At 40.7% G+C, this 22,026-nt stretch overlaps 1 protein-coding gene across 2 annotated transcripts in view; it reads left to right on the top strand.

Moving 5' to 3' along the window:
* ROR1 (receptor tyrosine kinase like orphan receptor 1) overlaps positions 1-22,026 on the top strand; it is a 248,741-nt gene that overhangs the window by 180,766 nt on the left and 45,949 nt on the right. For both annotated transcript variants that reach the window (XM_073357446.2, XM_073357448.2), the window contains exons 3-4: positions 6,559-6,846; positions 8,791-8,821. In XM_073357446.2, coding sequence (XP_073213547.2) covers positions 6,559-6,846; positions 8,791-8,821 — 319 coding nt within the window. The remainder of the gene's footprint in view (positions 1-6,558; positions 6,847-8,790; positions 8,822-22,026) is intronic.

Below are 22,026 nucleotides of genomic sequence, written 5' to 3'. Positions count from 1 at the left end.
GTGGCAGGCAAAATCCTTCACCTGTGTTATTGCTTTAAGATGTGACTTTGGAAAGCTAAAATAGAGTAACTAGGGGATTGCAGTGGAGATTAACATTCCTTGGGCAGAATGGCAAACTTTTATTTTGAAAGCCACCTGGGCTCCACTTAAAGCAGTAAAATATATAAGAATTTATTATGACTGGGAAAGTCTCCTATTTAACCAAGTCAAGACATAACTGTGGCAACGTGTGCACGTTTTGCCTTTCATGACACATAATGTGGTATATTTTGTCTTTGCACAGTTACTTTTAGAGCACAGCTGTCATTATTCTATAACATCAAAACAGCACAACGTTTCAATATAAAGGATACATAATATTTAGATTTTATATGCAGTGTCTCCAATTTATGTTCTTGGAATCATGAAGATGACTTATGATGTGTTGTGTTTGCATTGGCAAAGGCTCAAAACCAGAAATATATTTCAGGCTAAGCTCTGCAGATATTATCTCAAGTCATTTAAAAGTTCATTATAGGGCACCCGCTAGTGCTGCTATAGTAAAGGATCTGTCAGCATTTTTCAAGGGTTTGTAACTCAGCCATTTTAAAAAAAAAAAATCTCCGTAGGCTGAAACTCGGCATTCAGGGTCTGGATGTCCAGCAGCAAATTATTTTTACAGATTAAAAAAATCAAATAGAATATTTTTAAATTATAGGTGGGTTAATTGTTGTTTTGAAATTTTCTACTTTCAAACCATTTCCTTCTACTTCTCTCACTTAAAATGTTTTCAAAAATTGTTTCATAGGGTGCTACTCTAAAATACGGACAAGCTTTCATTGTGTGTTAAAGCTAGAAAAGGCAGAGCTTTAACTCAGAATACTTTGTACTTGCACAGTACAGCACTTTTCAGTTTCAAAGTGCTTTACAAGCATTATCTAGTTCATCTGCATAGTGTCTGTGATGCAGGGAGGGCTTATTATCCCCACTTTACAGTTAGAGAAATTGAGCCAGAGATCTTAAAGCTAATTTATTTGTTTGTTTGTTTGTTTTAAAGGAGCTTGACAGGTGCATAAATCCCATGTGAATTTCAAGTGGATTTGTGTGTCTAACTCCCTTAGACCACTTAAAAAATCCCAGCTCAAGTGCTTCATCCAAGGCCACAGAAGGCATCCATTCAGAGCCAGGATTAAAACTCAGGAGTTCCAGGTTCCCAGTTTTGCCGCTACACCATTAAGTTCTCACCGTAATTACTTCGCACAGAAAAATTCAATTTCATTTTTAGTAGCTTCTCATATATAGCAATGACACTCAACCTGGAGCATCTAGAGGGCTGCTTCATCACAGGAAAGACCATCAAATTAGCCATGTCACAATATGGCATTGTGCTGTTTGCCCCGTGAAATGCACAAATGTATAACAATATAGCATTATGGCTATGTGTTGTCATCATCTGTGCACTGGCCATCATAATAATATTTCATCAGCACCTTTCAGTCTGCTGCTAAAAAGCACTGAAGGAGGTTCTCCTTCCAAGGAAGGGCCTCTGCTTGTAGAACAGGTGAGATTAGGTAGCGCTTTGATGGAGGTGCAAAGGGGATCAGAGGGAGACTAGATGGTTTGGGAGATGCCTGAATTCAAGAGAGGAATTGAGCTATGTATATTAGTTGATCAGTGCTCATTGAAAGAGTGGGATAGATGCAGCAATGTTGTAGGGTGGAGTAGGGAGGGAGTCAGTAGTCTAGAATAGATGCTATGAGTCACAAGTCTCCTTATTAGGGCTATTAAACAATTGAAAAAATTAATTGTGAGATTAAAAAAAATCGTGATTTAATTGCACTGTTAAATAATAATAGAATACCATTTATTTAAATATTTGTGGATGTTTTCTACATTTTCAAATATTGATTTCAATTTCAGCACAGAATACAAAGTGTACAGTGATCACTTTATATTATTATTTTTATTACAAATATTTGCACTGTAAAAAAGATAAAAGAAATTGTATTTTTCAATTTACTTCATACCAGTACTGTGGTGCAATCTCTTCATTGTGAAAGTGCAATTTACAAATGTAATTTTTTTTAAATAACTGCACTCAGAAATAAAACAGTGTAAAACTCTAGAGCCAACAAGTCCACTCAATCCTACTACTTGTTCAGCTAATCGCTAAGACAAACAATTTTGTTTACATTTACTGGAGATAATGCTGCCTGCTTCTTATTTACAATGTCCCCTGAAAGTGAGAATAGACGTTCGCATGCCACTGTTGTAGTGGGTATTGGTATTTATGTGCCAGATATGTTAAACATTTGTATGCCCCTTCATGCTTCAACCCGAATTCCAGAGGACATGCTTCCATGCTGATGACGGGTTCTGCTCGATAATGATCCAAAGCAGTGTGGACTGACGCACGTTCATTTGCATCATCAGAGTCAGATGCCACCAGTAGAAGATTGATTTTCTCTTTTTGGTTGTTCGGGTTCTGTAGTTTCTGCATTGGAGTGTTGCTCTTTTAAGACTTCTGAAAGTGTGCTCCACACCTCGTCCCTCTTAGATTTTGGAAGGCACTTCAGATTCTTAAGCTTTGGGTCAAGTGCTGTAGCTATTTTTAGAAATATTGTAGTGATATCTTCTTTGTGTTTTGTCAAATCTACAGTGTTATTTGATTTAAGAACATATGCTGTGTCATCATCCGAGACACAAAATATATGGCAGCATTCGGGTAAAACCATGGAGCAGGGGACATACAATTCTTCCCCAAGGAGTTCAGTCACAAATTTAATTAACGCCTTATTTTTTTCACAAGCATCATCAGTATGGAAGCATGTCCTCTTGAATGGTGGCCAAAGCATGAAGGGGCATAAAAATGTTTAGTATATCTGGCACGTAAATACAAAAGTGCCATGGGAACACCTGCTCTCACTTTCAGGTGACATTCTAAGTAAGAAGCAGCAGCAGTATCTCCCGTAATTGTAAACAAACTTCTTTGTCTTAACGATTGATTGAACAAGAAGTAGGACTGAGTGGACTTGTTGGCTCTAAAGTTTTATATTGTTTTGTTTTTAAATGCAGTAATATAACAAAAGAATCTACATTTGTAAATTGCACTTCCTTGATAGAGATTGTACTACAGTACATGTATGAGAAGAATTGAAAAATACTATTTCTTTTATCTTTTTTACAATGCAAATATTTGTAATAAAAATAATATAAATCGAGCACTGTATACTTTGTATTCTTTGTTGTAATTGAAATCAATATATTTGAAAATGTAGAAAAACATCCAAAAATATTGATGATAAATTTAAATTGGTATTGTACTATAGTTTAACAGTGCGATTAAAACTTTGATTAATCACGATTAATTTTTTTAATAGAGTTAAATTGTTTTGAGTTAATTGCTTGAGTTAACTGCGATTAATTGATAGACCTAATCCTTAATAATGATTAATAAAAGAAAATGGAACACAGCTCATACTTCCCCAATCTGGGTAAATTCAATAGTATAATACCTTTGACATATACCAGTGGAAGATCTTTCTTACCATACCTCTCTCAGTAAGTAGGTACTACAGTGTGGGATTTTTGGAAGTGTTGTCAGACCTTTATTTTATTTTCACTTATAAAACTACTTTAATCTATGTAAAACTGTCATTACGAAATGCCAAATCACATGAAACTTTCCAAGGTTCAAACTTTACTAGAAACTTTACTAAAACTGTGTTTTACGGTTAGTGTGATACTTGGGAGGGAAGAAGCTAAGCACTAAAACAAACAGAAATCCTTAGAAACGGGTTGGACATTCCTCAAAACCAAAATCACCGTTTTTTATTTCCATTTATAACTTCAGGATAACCTTTCTGTACCCTCCATATAACCAGTACTACATCACTGTCAATTATGACTACTACCTTGGTTTTTATACTCTGATTCTCAAGCTTATTGAAATCTACTCAACACTCACTTCATTCCTGGCATCTCATGCCTTGCTTCTTAAGAAACATTGTGTATATGGTATTAGTTGTCTATGGTGTGGTCAGCAAGATGATCACAAGGAAATTAATATTCCACTTTCTGACTGTATTGTATAATAAGCAGCTGAATCGCTGCCTTTGAATACAATGAAGAATTGTATAGATTAGCATGGTATAGAAATGTTATATTGGATAATTAAATGTGGTTATTCAGAAGTTTCATACTATTAATGTGATTTTATTAAAGCAGACTGCAGTGAGAACCCAAGAATGTGTGAGCTGATGTAGATTACACTTTTGTGTTTTGTAAGATAGTGAGTCAAAAGTATTTCTAGTCCTGCAGAGAGGCATGCAAAATGATTAAATATGATATTAGGCTTGTGCAGAGAACTGACTGGGAGTCGGGGAACTGAATCCTCCTTCCCAGCCCAGAGTCAGAATTGCAGAGAAGCACGTCTGTTACCCACCTTGGTGCCTACTCTTACCTGTGGGCTGGAACAGGGATTGCTGCCCCTTTGTATTCATTACACTGGAGTTCTTGGATCACCATATCCATGACAACACAGATCCACTGTTGTCTCGCATAGCTCTTGTCAACCATTAGAAGTTCACCTAATTGGCACAATGAGTGTGCGGAGATTTCCTTATTATTAAAATTAATAATGCCTAGGGACCAACCAAGAGTCGGGATCCATTGTGCTAGGTGCTGTCCAAACAGTGGCAGTCTCTACCCAAAAGAACTTACAGCCTAAATAGTCTAAGGGTAGGGGGAAGAGGTGGAACACATAAGCGGAGTGAACAATGTGGACTGAAACGTCATATTGGCGCCACAGTTTTTGGATGTGGTTTAGTTAGGAAGGTATTAGCTAAATGGAAAGGTGAAGGAAGGGAGGGGGGCAGCATAGAGGGCAGGGAGACTGAGGTGATGAGACTGAGCAACCACAATAGAAATTAATAATAATAATAGTAATTAATAATAGATTAAGACACGTGTGTTCATCATTCCTGTAAAGACAAAGATGGTATTTAATGGAGTTGTACAAACCATGTAGATCATTTTGCCAGTAGTCAGTATATGCTGCTTTACCAACCTTTTCATTGGTTTTTAATTCTGAGATTAATACATGATAATCAAAGGGGTTTTTTATTGTAATTAAGTGGGGTTAGAGTGCAAACAAGGAGATTGAAGCATTCTGGTGGGGAAATTTCTGATGCGTTATTTATGTGGTGCCCATTCTATAGATACCCAGAAAAGTTCAATCTTGACCTGAAAGGTTTATTCCCAAGTATACGTCTTACGTCTCATTCATTCCTTGGCCTAGCTGCTGAGACAGCCGACAGATGGTAATACCTTTTGGGCACTAGTGCCCAAAGTTGGCTTTGAACCTGTGACATTGAGTTGAAAGGCTGTGTATCCCATTACTAATACCCCAATCCATCTAGGTCTCTGATTTGAAAGGACTTAATTAAACCTTGAATACTGTTAACCAGAAGTAGTATTTTTACTGAGAGATGCTGGATAAAACAGCCGCTTGACAGAAGAAGACAATGTTCACAAATGGATTAGAAAAGATTAACGTCTCCAAATTTTTATTTAACATTACTCATCTCCAGAAAATTAAAGAACTCTTCATCTTATAATTACACCTATCATGTGAGCTACTTCAGAGTGAAACCTGACTTTTAAACAGTCTTTGCAAGATAATATCCTGAAATACCAAAATATGTCCCCATCTCTCCCATTTTGAATTTTGGCCTTTATTCCTTAGGACACTTAAAGATTATAACACTTATAAAGTGCTTTGCAAACATTAATGAAGATGTGTTTAAATCTCATTTTTTCTCTAAAATGTATGCTATACTGCAACTCATTTTAAAATTGCTCTTTTTTAGGGTCATTTCATATTTCATATTTAGATCCTAATGAATAAAGCTCCAGATTTTTAGAAGAGCTAAGTATCCACTTAATCAGCAAACTAAGTGGTCAGTTTTCAAAAGAGTTCAGCATATTGAGCGCTGGGCTCTTTTGAAAATCTGTCCAGAAGCGTCACACTAGGAGCTGTTGGGTGCTGAGCACCTTTGAACATCTGGCTCCAGTTGTGGGTGCTGAGCGCTTGAAAATGTGGTCCTGATCTTATTTGAAAATCTCCCCATAATTGTAAGGCTATGAAGTGAGGCAAGAAGTGCAATGAGGAGCAATGAACAAATTACTCAATGCTTGTTATGTTGAATGAAGTGAAGTAATATAACACTGGGGAAAGGTGAGAGAGAGCGCTCACAGTGCCCATTTTTCTGACTACATATCTGTGCGGAGAAAAGAAAGGTTGCAAGAAGTATAGTATGCTTCTCTAAATAAGATACATTGTCCCTAGTGAAGGCACCTGAGCTTGTTCCTTTTACTACTACACAACGTTATACTGGATATAATGCTGGCTGTGAAAAGCATGGCCGATCTACTCAGAAATACTGAAGTTTGTCATTGTCTGATTTTGTTTATACTCAGTTCTCTCGTCTGCCTACATAAGGCAAAAATGAGATTTCTTTAAAACATTGTTCTGTAAGTTGGAATTCATTGTCCACCATCTTTCCCTGTATTTATTAGATTACTTCTTGACGCTTGATGAGCCAATGAATAACATAACCACCACCCTCGGCCAAACTGCAGAACTGCATTGTAAAGTCTCCGGCAATCCTTCTCCAACTGTGCGTTGGTTGAAAAATGATGCCCCAGTTGTTCAAGAACCCAGGAGGATATCTTTTCGTGCAACAACCTATGGGTCTCGATTACGAATAAGAAACCTTGACACTACGGATACTGGCTACTTTCAGTGTGTTGCTACTAATGGCAGGAAGACTGTTTCCACAACCGGCGTGTTGTTTGTGAAATTTGGTAAGATTTCTCTCTCTTCAAACTTCCTTGTTAAACAATTGCTTATGAAAATTGCCCGGTGAACAACTCTGGACACAACAGTCCTGTTAGCTGAAAACGTTACACAGAGCCCCAATTACTCATTTGAAGAACTAGGCAAATAATATGTATGAATAACTTATTTGATTAATTTTTAAAAAAATTCATAAATTATCCAGATTTTCCTCAAATTTACTGGGGGGGGGGTTCAAAAATTTTCACTGAATAATGTCTGTGAATAATTCTTGTCTTTTAGATAATTCACAAATAGTTGCTTCTGAGGATGCAGTATTTGAAAGTCAGGCTATTTTGTTTGGACAAATACATAGAATTCTCACTTTTACAGAGCACTCTGGTAATAACAGACACCTGGTATGTTTCTGTTTTCTGACAGGAGCAGACTAAATCTCATAATCAGATTTTTGGAGCAAATACTTAATAATATCAATTTGAAATATTACGCAACACTGATTAAAATTTGCTGATTCAGTGAGCATTCCCACCAGTGAACTCAATTGCTAGAATATTTGCAGGAAGCAAACACAAAAAGGGGTGTGAAAACAGTCAAAGGCCCTGATCCAAAGCCTGTTGAAATCAATGGGAATCTATCCATTGACTTAGTGGACTTGAATCAAACCTAAAGAGATTTTTTTTAAAAAATTCAAAAGAATAGTCACATGAAAAAATGATGCACTGTTCATCCAGTTATAGTTTCTAGGTGTTGCAAGTGCATAGAGTCCTGCATGGATACACATTTGTATCCGCGGATATAAATCTGTGTCCACGGAGGTGCAGGGCCCTACAGGGAACCGCAGCGGGGAAAGGAGCAGCATGTCAGGCCACCACTCCCAGGAGCCAGCACCCCACACCAGCAGCTCCTTTGGCATAGCTGTACCGCCCCTAGTCCTGCAGACTGAGATGGGCACCAGACTCACTGACAGCTGTCCCTGGTCACGCTCGTGTGTTCAAGCAGCTCGCACACTCCCAGACAGGAGTTGCTTCCATGCAGCTGTCTGCGTCTCCTCTTATGGTAGTGAGGGTGAGATATAAGACCTGGGGACTGAAAGGACTGTATTGAACAGTGTGCTACACAAGTATGGACTTTTGGAACAAAAGTGTTAAATGGATTTCCTGGGGAATGTCTAGGGAGAGGTGAAGCTATGCCCTGAAAAGGGGGCCATTATCTGCTGATTATCTGTGATTACATGAGGCTAAGATCAAATGCCAAAACTGTATTAAGGAAAGATTGAACTATTCATGGTGGTTCTGACTCTGAGACAGTTATGAACCTGTGACTCTGGGGAAAACCCAGTTGTGCATTTTGAAGGACTGACACCAACCAGAGTCCAAGGCTGGAGTTGGGGTGACCTTCTGTAAGCTTTTTAGTGTGCATGTATATTCTTTTATTGTTTGTAATGTGTTTTCTCTGTAATGCTTCACCTTAATAATAAATATGCTTTCTTAAAAAGAGCTTTGTGGTAACTTGTGATTGCTGGCAATTATAGCTATGCATAGCCTTTGGAGAGACAGCAAAGCAGAGATGCTGGCCTGTTCAGGCAGTCTAGCTTGCTGGGGCTATAACAATGTAGACAGGGAACTCTGGTCAGGAGGGAGAGAGATGCAGGTTTTCGCCCAAGAGAAGTCATGGCTGAGGATCCGGGAGCCTAGAGTGTGCTTTCTTGAGGGACCACAGAGCGGGAATAGAAGTGCAGTTTCCCTGAACTGTGACAATTTGTTAGACAACTTCTGGTGTATGATACAGTTTTGTCTTCTGCTTTTGGAAACTGAGAATGGTCTGCTAAAATAAATAAACCACATTCCATGTGATATACCATTGCTTTCATCTTTAAGAAGGTTTGCTAAAACTGTGTGTCAGTTATCCCTTCATAACTAATATCTGCTGTTTTTATTGTGTCATTTCACCAGGTCCCCCACCAACAGCAAGTCCGGGATCATCGTAAGTTGTTTCATGTCTATGATACTGGTTTATTAATTCTGGATTTGAGCAGTCAAACATTAACTCACCATTTTCTATCATAGAAGCAGTTATACATTCTGCTTAAATTCAGATAATATATAGTAATTTAGGATAACTGTATGATCTATTCCGTGGGTACATTTTTCCAGTATGGTACTGATTCCTATTTCTTACACCAGACTATTTTAATTTTCAACATTATTTTCTTTTATAAATGCTTTGGACCACATGATATGCTTAGTGTTCTCACAGAAGTCCCATGGACTTCAGTTGGCATAACGAGCATGGTATATGGGTAGAATATGGCCCTACTATGTGTTAGAGCTCAATCTTGCAAACAGTTGCTACTGGGCGTAGTTCTTACTACCGCGAGTAGTCATACTGATACTAGAGGGACTGATGGTAGTAAGCACTATGCCTATTAGAAGTGTTCACTGGAGCAGGTGCTACGCATGAAATGTGCACTTGGAAGTGGTGTTTCATTATGTCATGGCAACATTACATACTAGAACTTAGGGTATGTCTTCACTACCAACATGGCTGCGTAGTCGTGGCACCACGAGGGGAATAGCTACCAGCGCTGGTGCACTGTCTACACTGCCACTTTACAGCACTGAAACTTGCATTGCTCAGAGGGGTGTTTTTTCACACAGATGTACCCTCATCTGTAGGCAGTGCCATTGACTTCAGTAGTTCTCACTGGCATAAGGATCCTCCCACATGGATCCAGTTACAGGATAAAAGATGCAAATTGCTGATCTTGTATTATTACCCTAACTTTTTCTTTTTTTAAAAAGTATCTTCAACTGTTCTACAGTTTGAAGTCAAGTTGCTGGCACTGTATTATGTGTTCAGTTTATTACCTGCGTGCACAGGGGGAATAAAGCTGAAACCTGACCTATTGTGACATTGAAGAAGCTGCATGGGTTAAAAAACAAATGTAAGAGTAACCAAAACAAATACACTAAACCACTAAATACATTTATAGGTGTGTGAAATCTTGAAGCTGGTGAATATTCAATGTATAAAGATGATCAGGTAACTTTGGGCATATTGCAGAGAATAAATGTGGTTGTTGCAATCTAGGGAAAGGAAGCCTGCAACCGCAAAATGACATGCTATGATGCCCTCTAATGGAATATCACAAAATGTGTCTTTGTCCCTCTTTCTGAAAGTAATTTAAATAAAAGCACGTTGGTTTGTTTAGGAAGGGAGAGATTTTTGTTTCCACTTAGACTACTTTTGTAGCTTTCTAACCTCGAGGAAAGTACTGTTAACTGCCCCTTAAATCCCAGTGCTGGGTAAGGTTGTGTTCCTCTGCAGTTCAGGAAACTTGATTAGTGACGTGCAAAGACACCATCTTCTGTACTTTTGTGTTGGACTTCTATTGAAAAGAGGTTTTGTGGTTTGAGTGAGTTAAACTGGGTGTCACTGTCTGGTGACGAAAACGTGCAAGAAAGCAGAGGTGGAGCAAAGAGATAAGAGGAAGAAAGACTAGCTTTTCACTCTCTTTCATTCAGAATTTTAAGTGAAATCTATATTTGGACTTCTTCCAGCCTCTCTCTTTATGGTTTCGGAGTAGCAGCCGTGTTAGTCTGTATCCACAAAAAGAAAAGGAGGACTTGTGGCTCCTTAGAGACTAAAAGATTTATTTGAACATAAGTTTTCGTGAGCTACAGCTCACTTCATCGGATGCATGCAGTGGAGAATACAGTGGGGAGATTTATATACACAGAGAACACGAAACAATGGGTGTTACCATATACACTGTAAGGTGAGTGATCAGCTAAGGTGAGCTATTACCAGCAGGAGAGCGGGGCGGGGGGAGCCTTTTGTAGTGATAATCAAGGTGGGCCATTTCCAGCAGTTGACAGGAACCGTCTGAAGAACAGTGGGGGTTGGGGAATAAATATGGGGAAATAGTTTTACTTTGTGTAATGACCCATCCACTCTCAGTCTTTATTCAAGCCTAAGTTAATTGTATCCAGTTTGCAAATTAATTCCAATTCAGCAGTCTCTCATTGGAGTCTGGTTTTGAAGTTTTTTTGTTGAAGAATTACCACTCTTAGGTCTGTAATCGAGGGACCAAAGAAATTGACGTGTTCTCCGACTGGTTTTTGAATGTTATAATTCTTGACGTCTGATTTGTGTCCATTTATTCTTTTACATAGAGACTGTCTAGTTTGGCCAATGTACATGGCAGAGGGGCATTGCTGGCACAGGGTGGCATGGGCAGTTTCTATGTGCAGCAAGCTAAGGCCCTGATTTAATCACACTGAAATAAATGGGAGTGTTCCAACAGATTTCAGCGAGTGCTTTCTGAGTTTAAGGGACTAATCCAAAACCCATTGAAGTCTATGGAAGGATAGTCACTAACTCCAAAGTACATTACATCGGGCACTAATTTAGGAAGTGAAAATTTTATTGTTTTCTCCTTAATAATTATTTCATTTAATTTTCAGCACACATGACCCATTATTTTGCATGTGTACAAATACAAAAGTGTTAAAAAGAGGAAATTAAAGTGAGACTTTATTTCCAATAGCTGGGTTTTTATCAGAAAAGTGTAGATTGACTCCTAAAGGGGATTATGCTGTAATACACATTGCGGAAAATATGAAATATGAAGAGTAAATATAATGTGCTTTGACTGTAAAAAATGTGTGCTACACCGAATTTAACTATATAGTATATTTATAGGGGGTGGGGGGCCAATCAGGGAAGACGCTTATGAAAAAGGAATGGTAAACTGATAATCCATACTAAACTAGAATAACCTCGACAAGGGTTCCTGAACTCAGTGGGACAATTTTGCTGCCAATTACATGAGTGCACATTTATGTGAATGACAGCAAAGTTTGGTTCCAAGAGTATTAACTCGATAACTAGGGAAAACTTAGTGTGAGGGGAAAAATTAAGGAAAAAGAGAGGGATAGTAGACCCCAAAAATGAAATCAACATTGTTTTTCTTATTATTTTTCCAAACATGTTTTTCTAGAAAATTGTTTAATATATTCAAACATGTTCCTCTCATCGCAACCAAGCAACTAAACCAGTCTGATTAAAATTTGAATTAAACCAAAATGCTAGCTCCTCAGTAGGGAAGATCCAGTTTTAAAAGTAAAAGCACAGTGTATAAGTAAAGTGCCATGTCTCTTGCCTGAATCTGTGATCTGCAGAGTTAAAGAACACAGTGCAAATCTCCTGTACAGGAACACTGAGCATTTTGTTCAGTAAGATAAATCTCATGGTGGCATGTTTGTCTGTGTAGAAACAAAAATTGTCCTGGAGTGTCTGATATTTTGGTTAAAAGAAAAGGAGTACTTGTGGTACCTTAGAGACTAGCCAATTTATTTGAGCATAAGCTTTCATGAGCTACAGCTCACTTCATCGGATGCATGAAGTGAGCTGTAGCTCACGAAAGCTTATGCTCAAATAAATTGGCTAGTCTCTAAGGTGCCACAAGTACTCCTTTTCTTTTTGCGAATACAGACTGACACGGCTGCTACCCTGAAACCTGATATTTTGGTTGACACCTTCTTCAAAGACAAATAAGTTCTGGAGCCTGTCTCTTCTGTGTAACATCCTTTTCCATTGATTGCATCTGCCCTCAGATTATTAAATTAGCTCACAATCGTGAGGTTCTTTTGGAAACTTCACTGCTATTGGATGCCCAGATAGTCATGAGTGTGAGTAATGCCTACTTCCATCTGTGACTGGCCAGAAAATTCAGCCCGACTCAGTCTGACTCAGAACTGTGATTTGGTCGATGGTCTGCTTCCCTGTGAGTTAATGTGATACTAGGAAGTGTATTACCTTGCTACTGGAGGTTCTTTCTTCCGGATGGGACCCAGAACTGAGGTCCTGGCTGCTTGGACCATATAGATCACATGGCAGGAATTAGTCCTGATGTTCTGGCCAAATTCAGTTTGGGTAAGTGCATTCAGCTAACCTAAGATCCCCATAGAAATGGCAGTAAGATTATATTCTTCTTCCCTGGCTGTCCAAAACTGTTGTGTAGTGTTGCTGTGCACTGATGACCAGTATTTAGCGGTGATTGTCTCTGTGAATCAACATTTAAATTTGTAAAGTATTTTGGGATCCTTCTGGATGAAGAGTGCTGTATACATGAAAGATATTAATTCAACAACAGTTCAGTCTGATCTAATTGTGTGTCTCCTCTCACCTACAATAACAGAAGCTGCACTGGTAACAAAATAGATTGAGGATAGTGATGTGCTTTAGTGGGCATGTTTTCCCCAGTTGTCTTTATTTATCTTCCACAAATGCCTGGTCATTCATGTATTTCTTTTGAGAGCAATATTTAAAAGCCACATGCTCAGCACTCTTTCTTCACATAATATATAGGTGCATAACTCTGCAGTGATGTGGTACCAAAAAAAGATGGCCTAGCTCTTGCATAAGATTTTTTTAAAAGGGAGCTAGAAAGCTCTTCTGTAAAAGATGGCAGCAGTAATAGATGTCTTGACCATTCATGTATGCTTTACATTGTTATTCTCTCTGCTTACATGAACAAATTGCATTTCCACTTACACTACTGCCAAATGCCTGTAATCATTCATTAAGTTAAAAAGCAAATAAATAAAAGAAACCCCAACAAGAGCATACCACTGCAGGTTATAAGCAATCCAAGAAACCATGGTACTTCTGTGCTACGGCACTGACAGTCCTTTCTTTCACGTCGTCTCTTATTTTAACACAGTTTAATGCTCTTTTTATTTGTGATGTTCTAAGGATACATTCCTGCATGCTGTGGTTATCTACTGTGTATACCCTGGTTTGCAAACGAAACTTGTATTTTAAAGAGTTTAAAATGAAGGTCCCTTCTTTACAAATCAAGTATTATTTTAGAGTTTACATAGTATCTTTCATTTTGAATGAAGGTACTTTGCAAGTGATATACATGCAGCCACTGAAATGCAGCCATCTTTGGTGCTGGAGGTAAGCAATTCTGTCTACACAACAGTGGATGTAAGTGGACTCCTGAAGAAATGCCTACTCAAAATAATTTTTTTAAAAAGGGCCAAAGGATCGTTAAGGTACAAACAGAGCAGACAGGACGTCAGTTGTTAAAGACCCCTCTGAAATGCCTACATATGACAAACTGCATGGGACTTGATCTTCCTAAGAACGGTGAAAGGGCTAGTCAGCCCTATTCTACTTTCAACCTGTGGTACCAAGGAATCTAAATAGTTTGAAGCTGGAGCATTTTTCCAGTGATGTCAATTAATGAACTCCCACTAGTTTAATGGGAAGTATGAGCTGGTCCTCTGGTGTTTAGAGCAGGGGTTCTCAACCTTTTTCTTTCTGAGGCCTCCCCCAACATGCTATAAAAACTCCATGTCCCAGCTATGTGACAACTGTTTTTCTGCATATAAAATCCAGGACAAGCATTAAGGGGGAAGCAAGCAGAAAATTGCCCAGGGCCCCACACCACAAGGGATCCCACAAAGCTAAATTGCTGAGGCTTCAGCTTCAGCCTCGGGCGGCAGGGCTCAGCAAGTCTAATGTTGGCCCTGCTTAGTGGACCCCTTGAAACCTGCTTGCAGCCCCCAGCGGGGGCTGGACCTCTGGTTGAGAACCACTGGTTTAGAGAACTAAGCCATCCATTCTGACTTCTAGTGGGAAAATTGTTCAAGCAAACCAGCAAACCAACTTTTGTACAGTTCTTTTTCTACTGAGTTAATGAAGAATATAATATAAAACCATACAGATTAACAAATTTTAGGGCTGTCGATTAATCGCAGTTAACTCACGCTATTAACTCAAAAATAAATCGCAGTTTTAATTGCGCTGTTAAACAATAAAATACCCATTGAAATGTATTAAACTTTTTGGATGTTTTTCTACATTTTCAAGTATATTGATTTCAATTACAACATACAATGCAAAGTGTACACTGTTCATTTTATATTATTATGTTTTATTACAAATATTTGCACTGTAAAAATTATAAACAAAAGAAACTATTTTTCAGTTCACCTCATACAAGTACTGTAGTGCAATCTCTTTATCGTGAAAGTGCAACCTACAAATGTGGATTTTTTTTGTTACATAACTGCACTCAAAACAGTGCAAAACTTTAGAGCCTGCAAGTCCACTCAGTCCTACTTCTCGTTCAGCCAATCGCTAAGAGATAATGCTGCCCACTTCTTATTAACAGTGTCACCAGAAAGTGAGAACAGGCGTTCACATAGGACTTTTGTAGCCAGCATTGCAAGGTATTTACGTGCCATATATGCTAAACATTTATGTGCCTCTTCATGCTTTGGCTACCATTCCAGAGGACATGTTTCCATGCTGATGACATTTGTTTAAAAAAATATGTTAATTAAATTTGTGACTGAACTCCTTGGTGGAGAATGATATGTCTCTGGCTCAATTTTACCTGCATTCTGCCATATATTTCATGATGATGACTCAGCACATGTTGCTCATTTTAAGAACACTTTCACTGCAGATTTGACAAAATGCAAAGAAGGTACCAATGTGTGATTTCTAAAGATAGCTACAGCACTCAACCCAAGGTTTAAGAATCTGAAGTGCCTTCCAAAATCTGAGAAGGATGAGGTGTAGAGCACGCTTTCAGAAGTCTTAAAAGAGCAACACTCTGATGTGGAAACTAGAGAACCTGAAGCACCAAAAAAGAAAATCAACCTTCTGCTGGTGGCATGTGACTCAGTGATGAAAATGAATATGCATTGGTCTGCACTGCTTTGGATTGTTATTGAGCAGAACCCGTCATCAGCATGGACACATGTCCTCTGGAATGGTGGTTGAAGCATGAAGGGACATATGAATCTTTCGCGCATCTGACATGTAAATATCTTGCGACACCAGCTTCAACAGTGCCAAGCGAACACCAGTTGTCACTTTCGGGTGACATTATGAACAAGAAGCAGGCAGCATTATCTCCTGCAAATGTAAACAAACTTGTTTGTCTGAGCTATTAGCTGAACAAGAAGTAGGACTGAGTGGACTTGTAGGCTCTTAAGTTTTATATTGTATTATTTTTGAGTGCAGTTATTTTTGTGTACATAATTCTACATTTATAAATTCAACTTTCATGATTAATAGATTGCACTAAGTACTTGTATTAGGTGAATTGAAAAATACTATTTGTTTTGTTTTTTACAGTGCAAATATTTGTAATAAATATAAAGTGAGCACTGTACACTTTGTATTCTGTGTTATAATTGAAATCAATATTTGAAAATGTAGAAAACATCCAAAAATATTTAAATAAATGGTATTCTATTATTGTTTAACATTGCGATTAATTGCAATTAATTTTTTTAATCGCTTGAGAGCCCTAATTATTTTTCTACTTGACATTTGTTCTGTTTCTTAAATTTTCTTTTTTTAACTGAAAAGCTTGAGAGCTTAGATTTGGTGGGAAAAGGAGCAGGCCCTATGGGACAATGTGAGAGAGACTGACAACTGTGTGCACGCATGTGCAATCAAGAACAACTTCATTCTATTTTATCCCATGCTCGTCCCCCAATATCAGAGTAACTAAGCCACCATTGCTGTCACTGTTCCTGGGGAAGTGTTTTAAAGTCAGTTGGAATTAGGATCATTCAGCACCTCCCACTCCAGCACACTGAAGGCTATGTCCTAAAAGAGCCTAAAACCTGCTAATTGCACAGAGCTGCTGTGTCTCACATTTGTTTTTGGGACAGACACGTTTGGATAAATTCTCAGCCAAGTAAAGAGGCTCTAAGCCACAATTCTGCTCCCAGGATTGTGGGTGTAAGTATGCTTTACAGAAACGAATTATTACAACACTTCTTGAAATTTCTCTTTAGTTTCCATGGCATATTCAGTTGTCTGTTCTTTTAAGCGTCTCTGAACTGTGCCACTCACTTAATCTTTGGGCTATTAGGCTGCTGCTGTGATAAGAGTAGCAGACAGGGAAGAGACAGAACAGCTCAGTACAGCAGCAGACGTTGGAGACATGGCACAGCAGATTCCAGGAGATAAGAGGATTTAAAATATGTAAGATACTTCAGCCCATAGGTGCTGACTTTTGGTTTTGCCTGTGGGTGCCCCATCCCGGCTCCACCCCCCTTCCCCAAGGCCCCACCCCCACTCTGCCCAACTCCACCTCTTCCTGGCCCCGCTTTACCCCCCTCCCCTTAGGTCCTCCCCCTGAGCATCTCCTGCCCACTGCTCATGCCTTTCTGCCCTCTCCTGCCTTGAAGGCGAGGTGTGTGTGTTTGGGGGGGGCTCAGCCCCCCCCCCCAAAAAAACTGGCAGTGTTCAGCATATTTATACTCTTCTTCTATTAAATGTGTGTCTATCATTGGCAACTTAATAATGTAATCATTATTAAAATAGTAGTGAAATATATCATTACATTATCATGAATTACAATGTATTAAAATCATTACACTCAGCTACAAGCTGTCTTCACTAATATCCCAGTGTAAAGACATTATGTTTGCTCTGGGCTTCACACCACTTAGGGCCTGTTTGGGAGCGGAGGCCATTGATGGCTGTGGGAAGAAGGTGGATGGGAGGGATAAGCAGTGGAGAGTCTTTCTCCTCTCCCTGCCCCTTTCTCCTCTCCCTTCCTTTCACTCTCCCTGCCCCTTTCCCTTTCTCTTGTTTCTTCTCTAAGTTCTTGCTCCCATTCCTGATGATTCCCCCTTCTTGCTTCCCACCCATGTCCCTTTTCCCATCCCTCTGCTCCTCACCTCCTGGTGGCTCTGTCTAGTGCCTGCTCCCACCCACCCACCCACTCAAAGTGACAGAGGAGGTTCCCCCTCCTTGGGTGGGAAAGTTGCCTAGTGGTTAATACCCAGGCTCATGCTCAGGTGTTCTGGGTATGATTCTCTGCTCTGCCACAGACTCCCTGCTTAGCCTTGGGAAAGTCACTTCACCTCTATGTGCCCTAGATCCCACCTGCCAAATGGGGCTAATGGTGACCCTGCCTCCAAGGCTAAATCCATTCATGGCTGTATGATGATGCGGGAAATGGAGATACCAATGTGGGTAGATTTGGGCTGAATTTCTGCACAGCCAGAGAGCGAGAGCCAGCTCCGCAGGGGGGATGGGAGAGAGAGGGGCTCAGGCCAATGGGGTTGGGGCTTCAGCCCTGCAGCTTCTGTCACTAGGGTAGCTGGGGCTCCTGAGCCAGGGACTTCAGCCCCACATGTTCTGCCAGGGTCCAGGGCTTTTCCCCCTCCCCCTGCACCACGGCTCCTACCGGGGCCCGGGGCTTCTCCTTCCACTCCCCACCCCCAGTGCGGTTCCTGCCAGGGTCCAGGACTTCTCCTCCCTCCCACTCCCCCCAGTGCGGCTCTTGCCGGGGCTTCTCCTCCCTCCCCCCACAGTGTGGCTCCAGGGCTTCTCCTCCCCCTAATCCACCAGTGCACCCAGCCCTAGCCTAGCTGGGCTCCCTTGGGTCACCTGATGCCTGCTATGGCCGGAGTCAAGCCTGGATGGCAGGGAGCAACCATACACGTGGGTGCCATGGCCATCAGCCCAAGAGGTGTGGGGTGGCCCTAGGTGAGCAAGGGCTGGCTGTGCTGCTGATGATAGCCCCGCAGTCCCGCCCATGCCTAACCTTCAGGCTTTTTTTGTGTGTGTGAGACTCACTCAGCCCCTGCCAGAGCAGGGAGGTGGGAAACATCTGATCTGAGCCTGCCCGCCAAACAGCTGATCGCAGCTGCGTGCAGGCTACCCGTAGGAAACAGCTCATCTGCCACAAAACAGTTGATCCCTGGCTGCCAACAGCTGGTCGTCCCAATCGGTGCTGAGCACCCTCTATTTTTTTTTCCGTGGGTGCTCCAGCCCTGCAGCACCCACAGAGTTGGCGCCTATGCTTCAGCCCTGGAAAGTAGTTGAATCCCCTGCCACCTCCCTTGTCAGGTGGTTTTGCCCCCTGTTGTCACCTCTCATGATTTCCATTAGTTGGAGTGATCTTTTTACACTGGTTCTGATTATGTATTTGCTCACTCCAGGATGAATCAGGAGTAACTTATGAAGGCAAAAGAGATGTAACACATTTACGCTGGTGTAACTGAGAGCAGATCTACCCCAGTGGAGTTCATGGGTGTAAAACTGATGTGAGAGGAGAATCAGGCCCATTGTAATGAGCCCTTTCACCTAGTAACCATGCTTCTGTTTCAACCTCTGTCATTTCAAGAATGTAAGTTGGCTCGGGACGGGAACTCCATTTTCAAACCAACAGTTTCTGTGCAGAATGAAATTCAGTCAGGAACTAATGGTGCTGACAATTTCAGCATGGAAAAAAACATTTTCATTTAAAATCAGATCAAACTTAAAAACCAATTAAGATTAAACATGCATGCATTTACCTGATCGTGAAGAGGTTCATTTTAAGGAAGCTTAAAAAACATTGTATGTGTTTTGTGCAGAAGCTCTGCAAACTGTACAAAAATCACAGACTGCCTATTCCTTGGAAACTTTTTCTACAGTTGCATGCCAAGCACAGCTAAAGAAAGGCCTGTTATCCTGCTATGACTGCACATTTTAACTTTCCAAAGTGGAATTTTGATTTCATCATCCTGCTAACATTGCATTAATGATGTGGTGCCACTTACACATATTTTGTAGGTGTAGGTCACACACAGTTTTATATTTTGAAGAAGAAAACAGTCCAGTTTATCTATATTATTAACCAACTCTTGGAACTGCAATGCACTGAAAAGACACAAGGGCACCTCCAAAAATTAAGTCAAGTGTGTATATCATGCATAGGGCACCTTCTTGTGTTCGCTTAGCTATTGAGGGGTTCTCCTATCCTTAATTTATAGCATAGGCTCCACATTAGCAAAACAATTGTTTTTAAATTTAAGTGCCTTGGAAAAATAGGTATGAGCTGTAATCAAAGAAGGAATTGCGTCTTAATCTCCAACTTGTTTTGTGAACCACAGAAACCACAAGCTCCATATGGTCTCCCCATCCCTATTTTCTAATGATCAGTGTTTGTTTAGTTAAACACATCTGCAGTGTCTTTGCTTTTACACAGTGGCTTTCTGTGTTTGGATGTCAGCATGGCTTTCTTCAACAAGAAAATGCATAACCACTGGCTGGCATCCAGGTGGGGCTTGGCCAACTATGTACTTCATCATGCATTTCAAAGAGAAGCAGATAGAATCATCTGTGTTGACTACAGAAGCTACTCTTTATAGAAGAAAGAATACTGATAAAGAATCAAACTTCAATCATGTGCAAGAGGCAACAGATTAGCTTCAACTGACCTCCTCATTCTGATGTTTGTCAGGCTTCCCAAAACTAGTACTTCCCAAACATCTGCCATTAGTGCCCCTCTTCACTTGGGCTGTGAATCAAGGTGACATCGCACAGATCATCAGCTGATGAGGATTATCCAATTCTAGACATACAAAATATTGTTGCTGAAAATGTATCTATAGTCACTGTTTCTCCGTGACAGTGAAGACTTGAAGGGGGATTGAAGCTTGGCATTTTAGAGCCAGATCTTTTACAGCCTTAATGCACTGTGATATAGTAGCCTGTATGTAAGACATATGGGATCTCAGCTACAAGTGGAAGGTGGAGTATTCTTGGCAGAGGCCAATAAAATATATTTGTGCAATAAAATAAAGTGGCGTGAAAACGAAGACTGAATGCCTGATGCTGAGAGAAACCATGTTCTATTCTAATACATTACTTCATCCTAGTAAAAATAATAATACCACGGCCCTGCCAATGTCTCAGCGAGCCAATGTTACTTGCTGTGAGAGTCCCAGCCATGTAAATTGAACTTTCCCAGGAGATAGCTGAACTCGCACAGTTGGGAATGTGTTTGCGCTGGTGCACATTTCTTCGGTATGCCACTTCCTCACCTTTCCGTTTGGTTTGTTCTTCCAACTCCACATGAAATTCCTTCTCCAGCCCTCCTTCCCCTCCACCACCCAGCATGCACAGGAGTGTAATAGCCTATGCCTCAGCTGTGCACATTTTGGACAGAGGCATGTCCTTTGGCCTTTCGGAGCAAACTACATTATATGAAACTCCCCCAGTAAGTATAATACTGTACTTAGGAAAACATTCTTTGGTATTATAACAAGTGCATTCTTATTGTGTTTCATGGCACCTGTAACCATGCATCTCCATTGGTTTTAGTGAGGGTCACTCTGCTAAAACCCTGCAGATCCCTTTTAAAACATGGGGGTATTTTCAGTGTAAATTGTGCCTGCAATTCAGAGAAAATTCTCTGCTACAACAGTCAAATGTTTTCATCTGAGGTCTGTCATGAGGTGCTCTACTCTCCACAGGGTGGTGCCTCTTTCTGGTGATTCTGGGGATTAGCTCCACCCAGTTCAGAGCCCCCTTTCTTCTTTGCCACCGTTGCAGTTTTCCTTCTGTCCATAGAGTCACAGCATAGCTGCTTTGTGACCAAGCCCTCCAGCCAGGTCACACTGTGATTTGCCTTCCCGGGGTGTCTTTCAAAGTCTCTCTCCACTAGCAGCCTCCAGCAGTCCTTAAACCCGCTGCCCTGACTATGTCACTCCTGTATTGACTCGGGCAGTTGTCTCCATTCACTGCCCTATGCCATAGCACTCTGTAGTGGATAGTAGGGGAACCCAGGCCTGCCCTCTACTCTGAGATCCAGTCCAGGGCCCTTTAGTGAGGCATTCAGGTCTGTAGCTACATCTACCTAATTGTTCTTTCCCCTGGAGTACTTCCTGTTGTGCTTCTCTAAGCTTTTCTTTCTCTAGCCTTCCTAGTCAGACCCCTCTCTCTTAGGCCTGCTAGGTAAACTCTTTCTCAGGGATTCCTTTCCCCCACTTCCTTCTCCCTTACCTTGGGGAGAGAGATGGCAGACCTCCTCCCGGTGGCCTAATTACTGTTGCCAGCCTCCTAACTTTATGGAATCCCAGCCTGTTCCCTCATAGGTGATCTTCCTTTTAATTAGCAGCCTCCTCACAGCCTAAGCCCTGGTCTACACTAGGGAGGGGATCAATCTAAGTTACGCAACTTCAGCTCCGTGACTAATGTAGCTGAAGTCGATGTACTTAGATCAACATACCATGGTGTCTTCACCGTGGTGAGTCGACTGCTGCTGCTCCCCCATTGACTCCACCTGCACCTCTTGCGGCGGTGGAGTACAGGAGTCGACGGGAGAGCGCTCGGGCGTCGATTTATCGCGTCTAGACTAGACACGATAA

This window comes from Lepidochelys kempii, chromosome 8, assembly GCF_965140285.1.
Source record: "Lepidochelys kempii isolate rLepKem1 chromosome 8, rLepKem1.hap1, whole genome shotgun sequence".
In the NCBI taxonomy this organism is placed as follows: domain Eukaryota; kingdom Metazoa; phylum Chordata; order Testudines; family Cheloniidae; genus Lepidochelys; species Lepidochelys kempii.
This window is presented reverse-complemented; position numbering and strand designations above follow the sequence as displayed.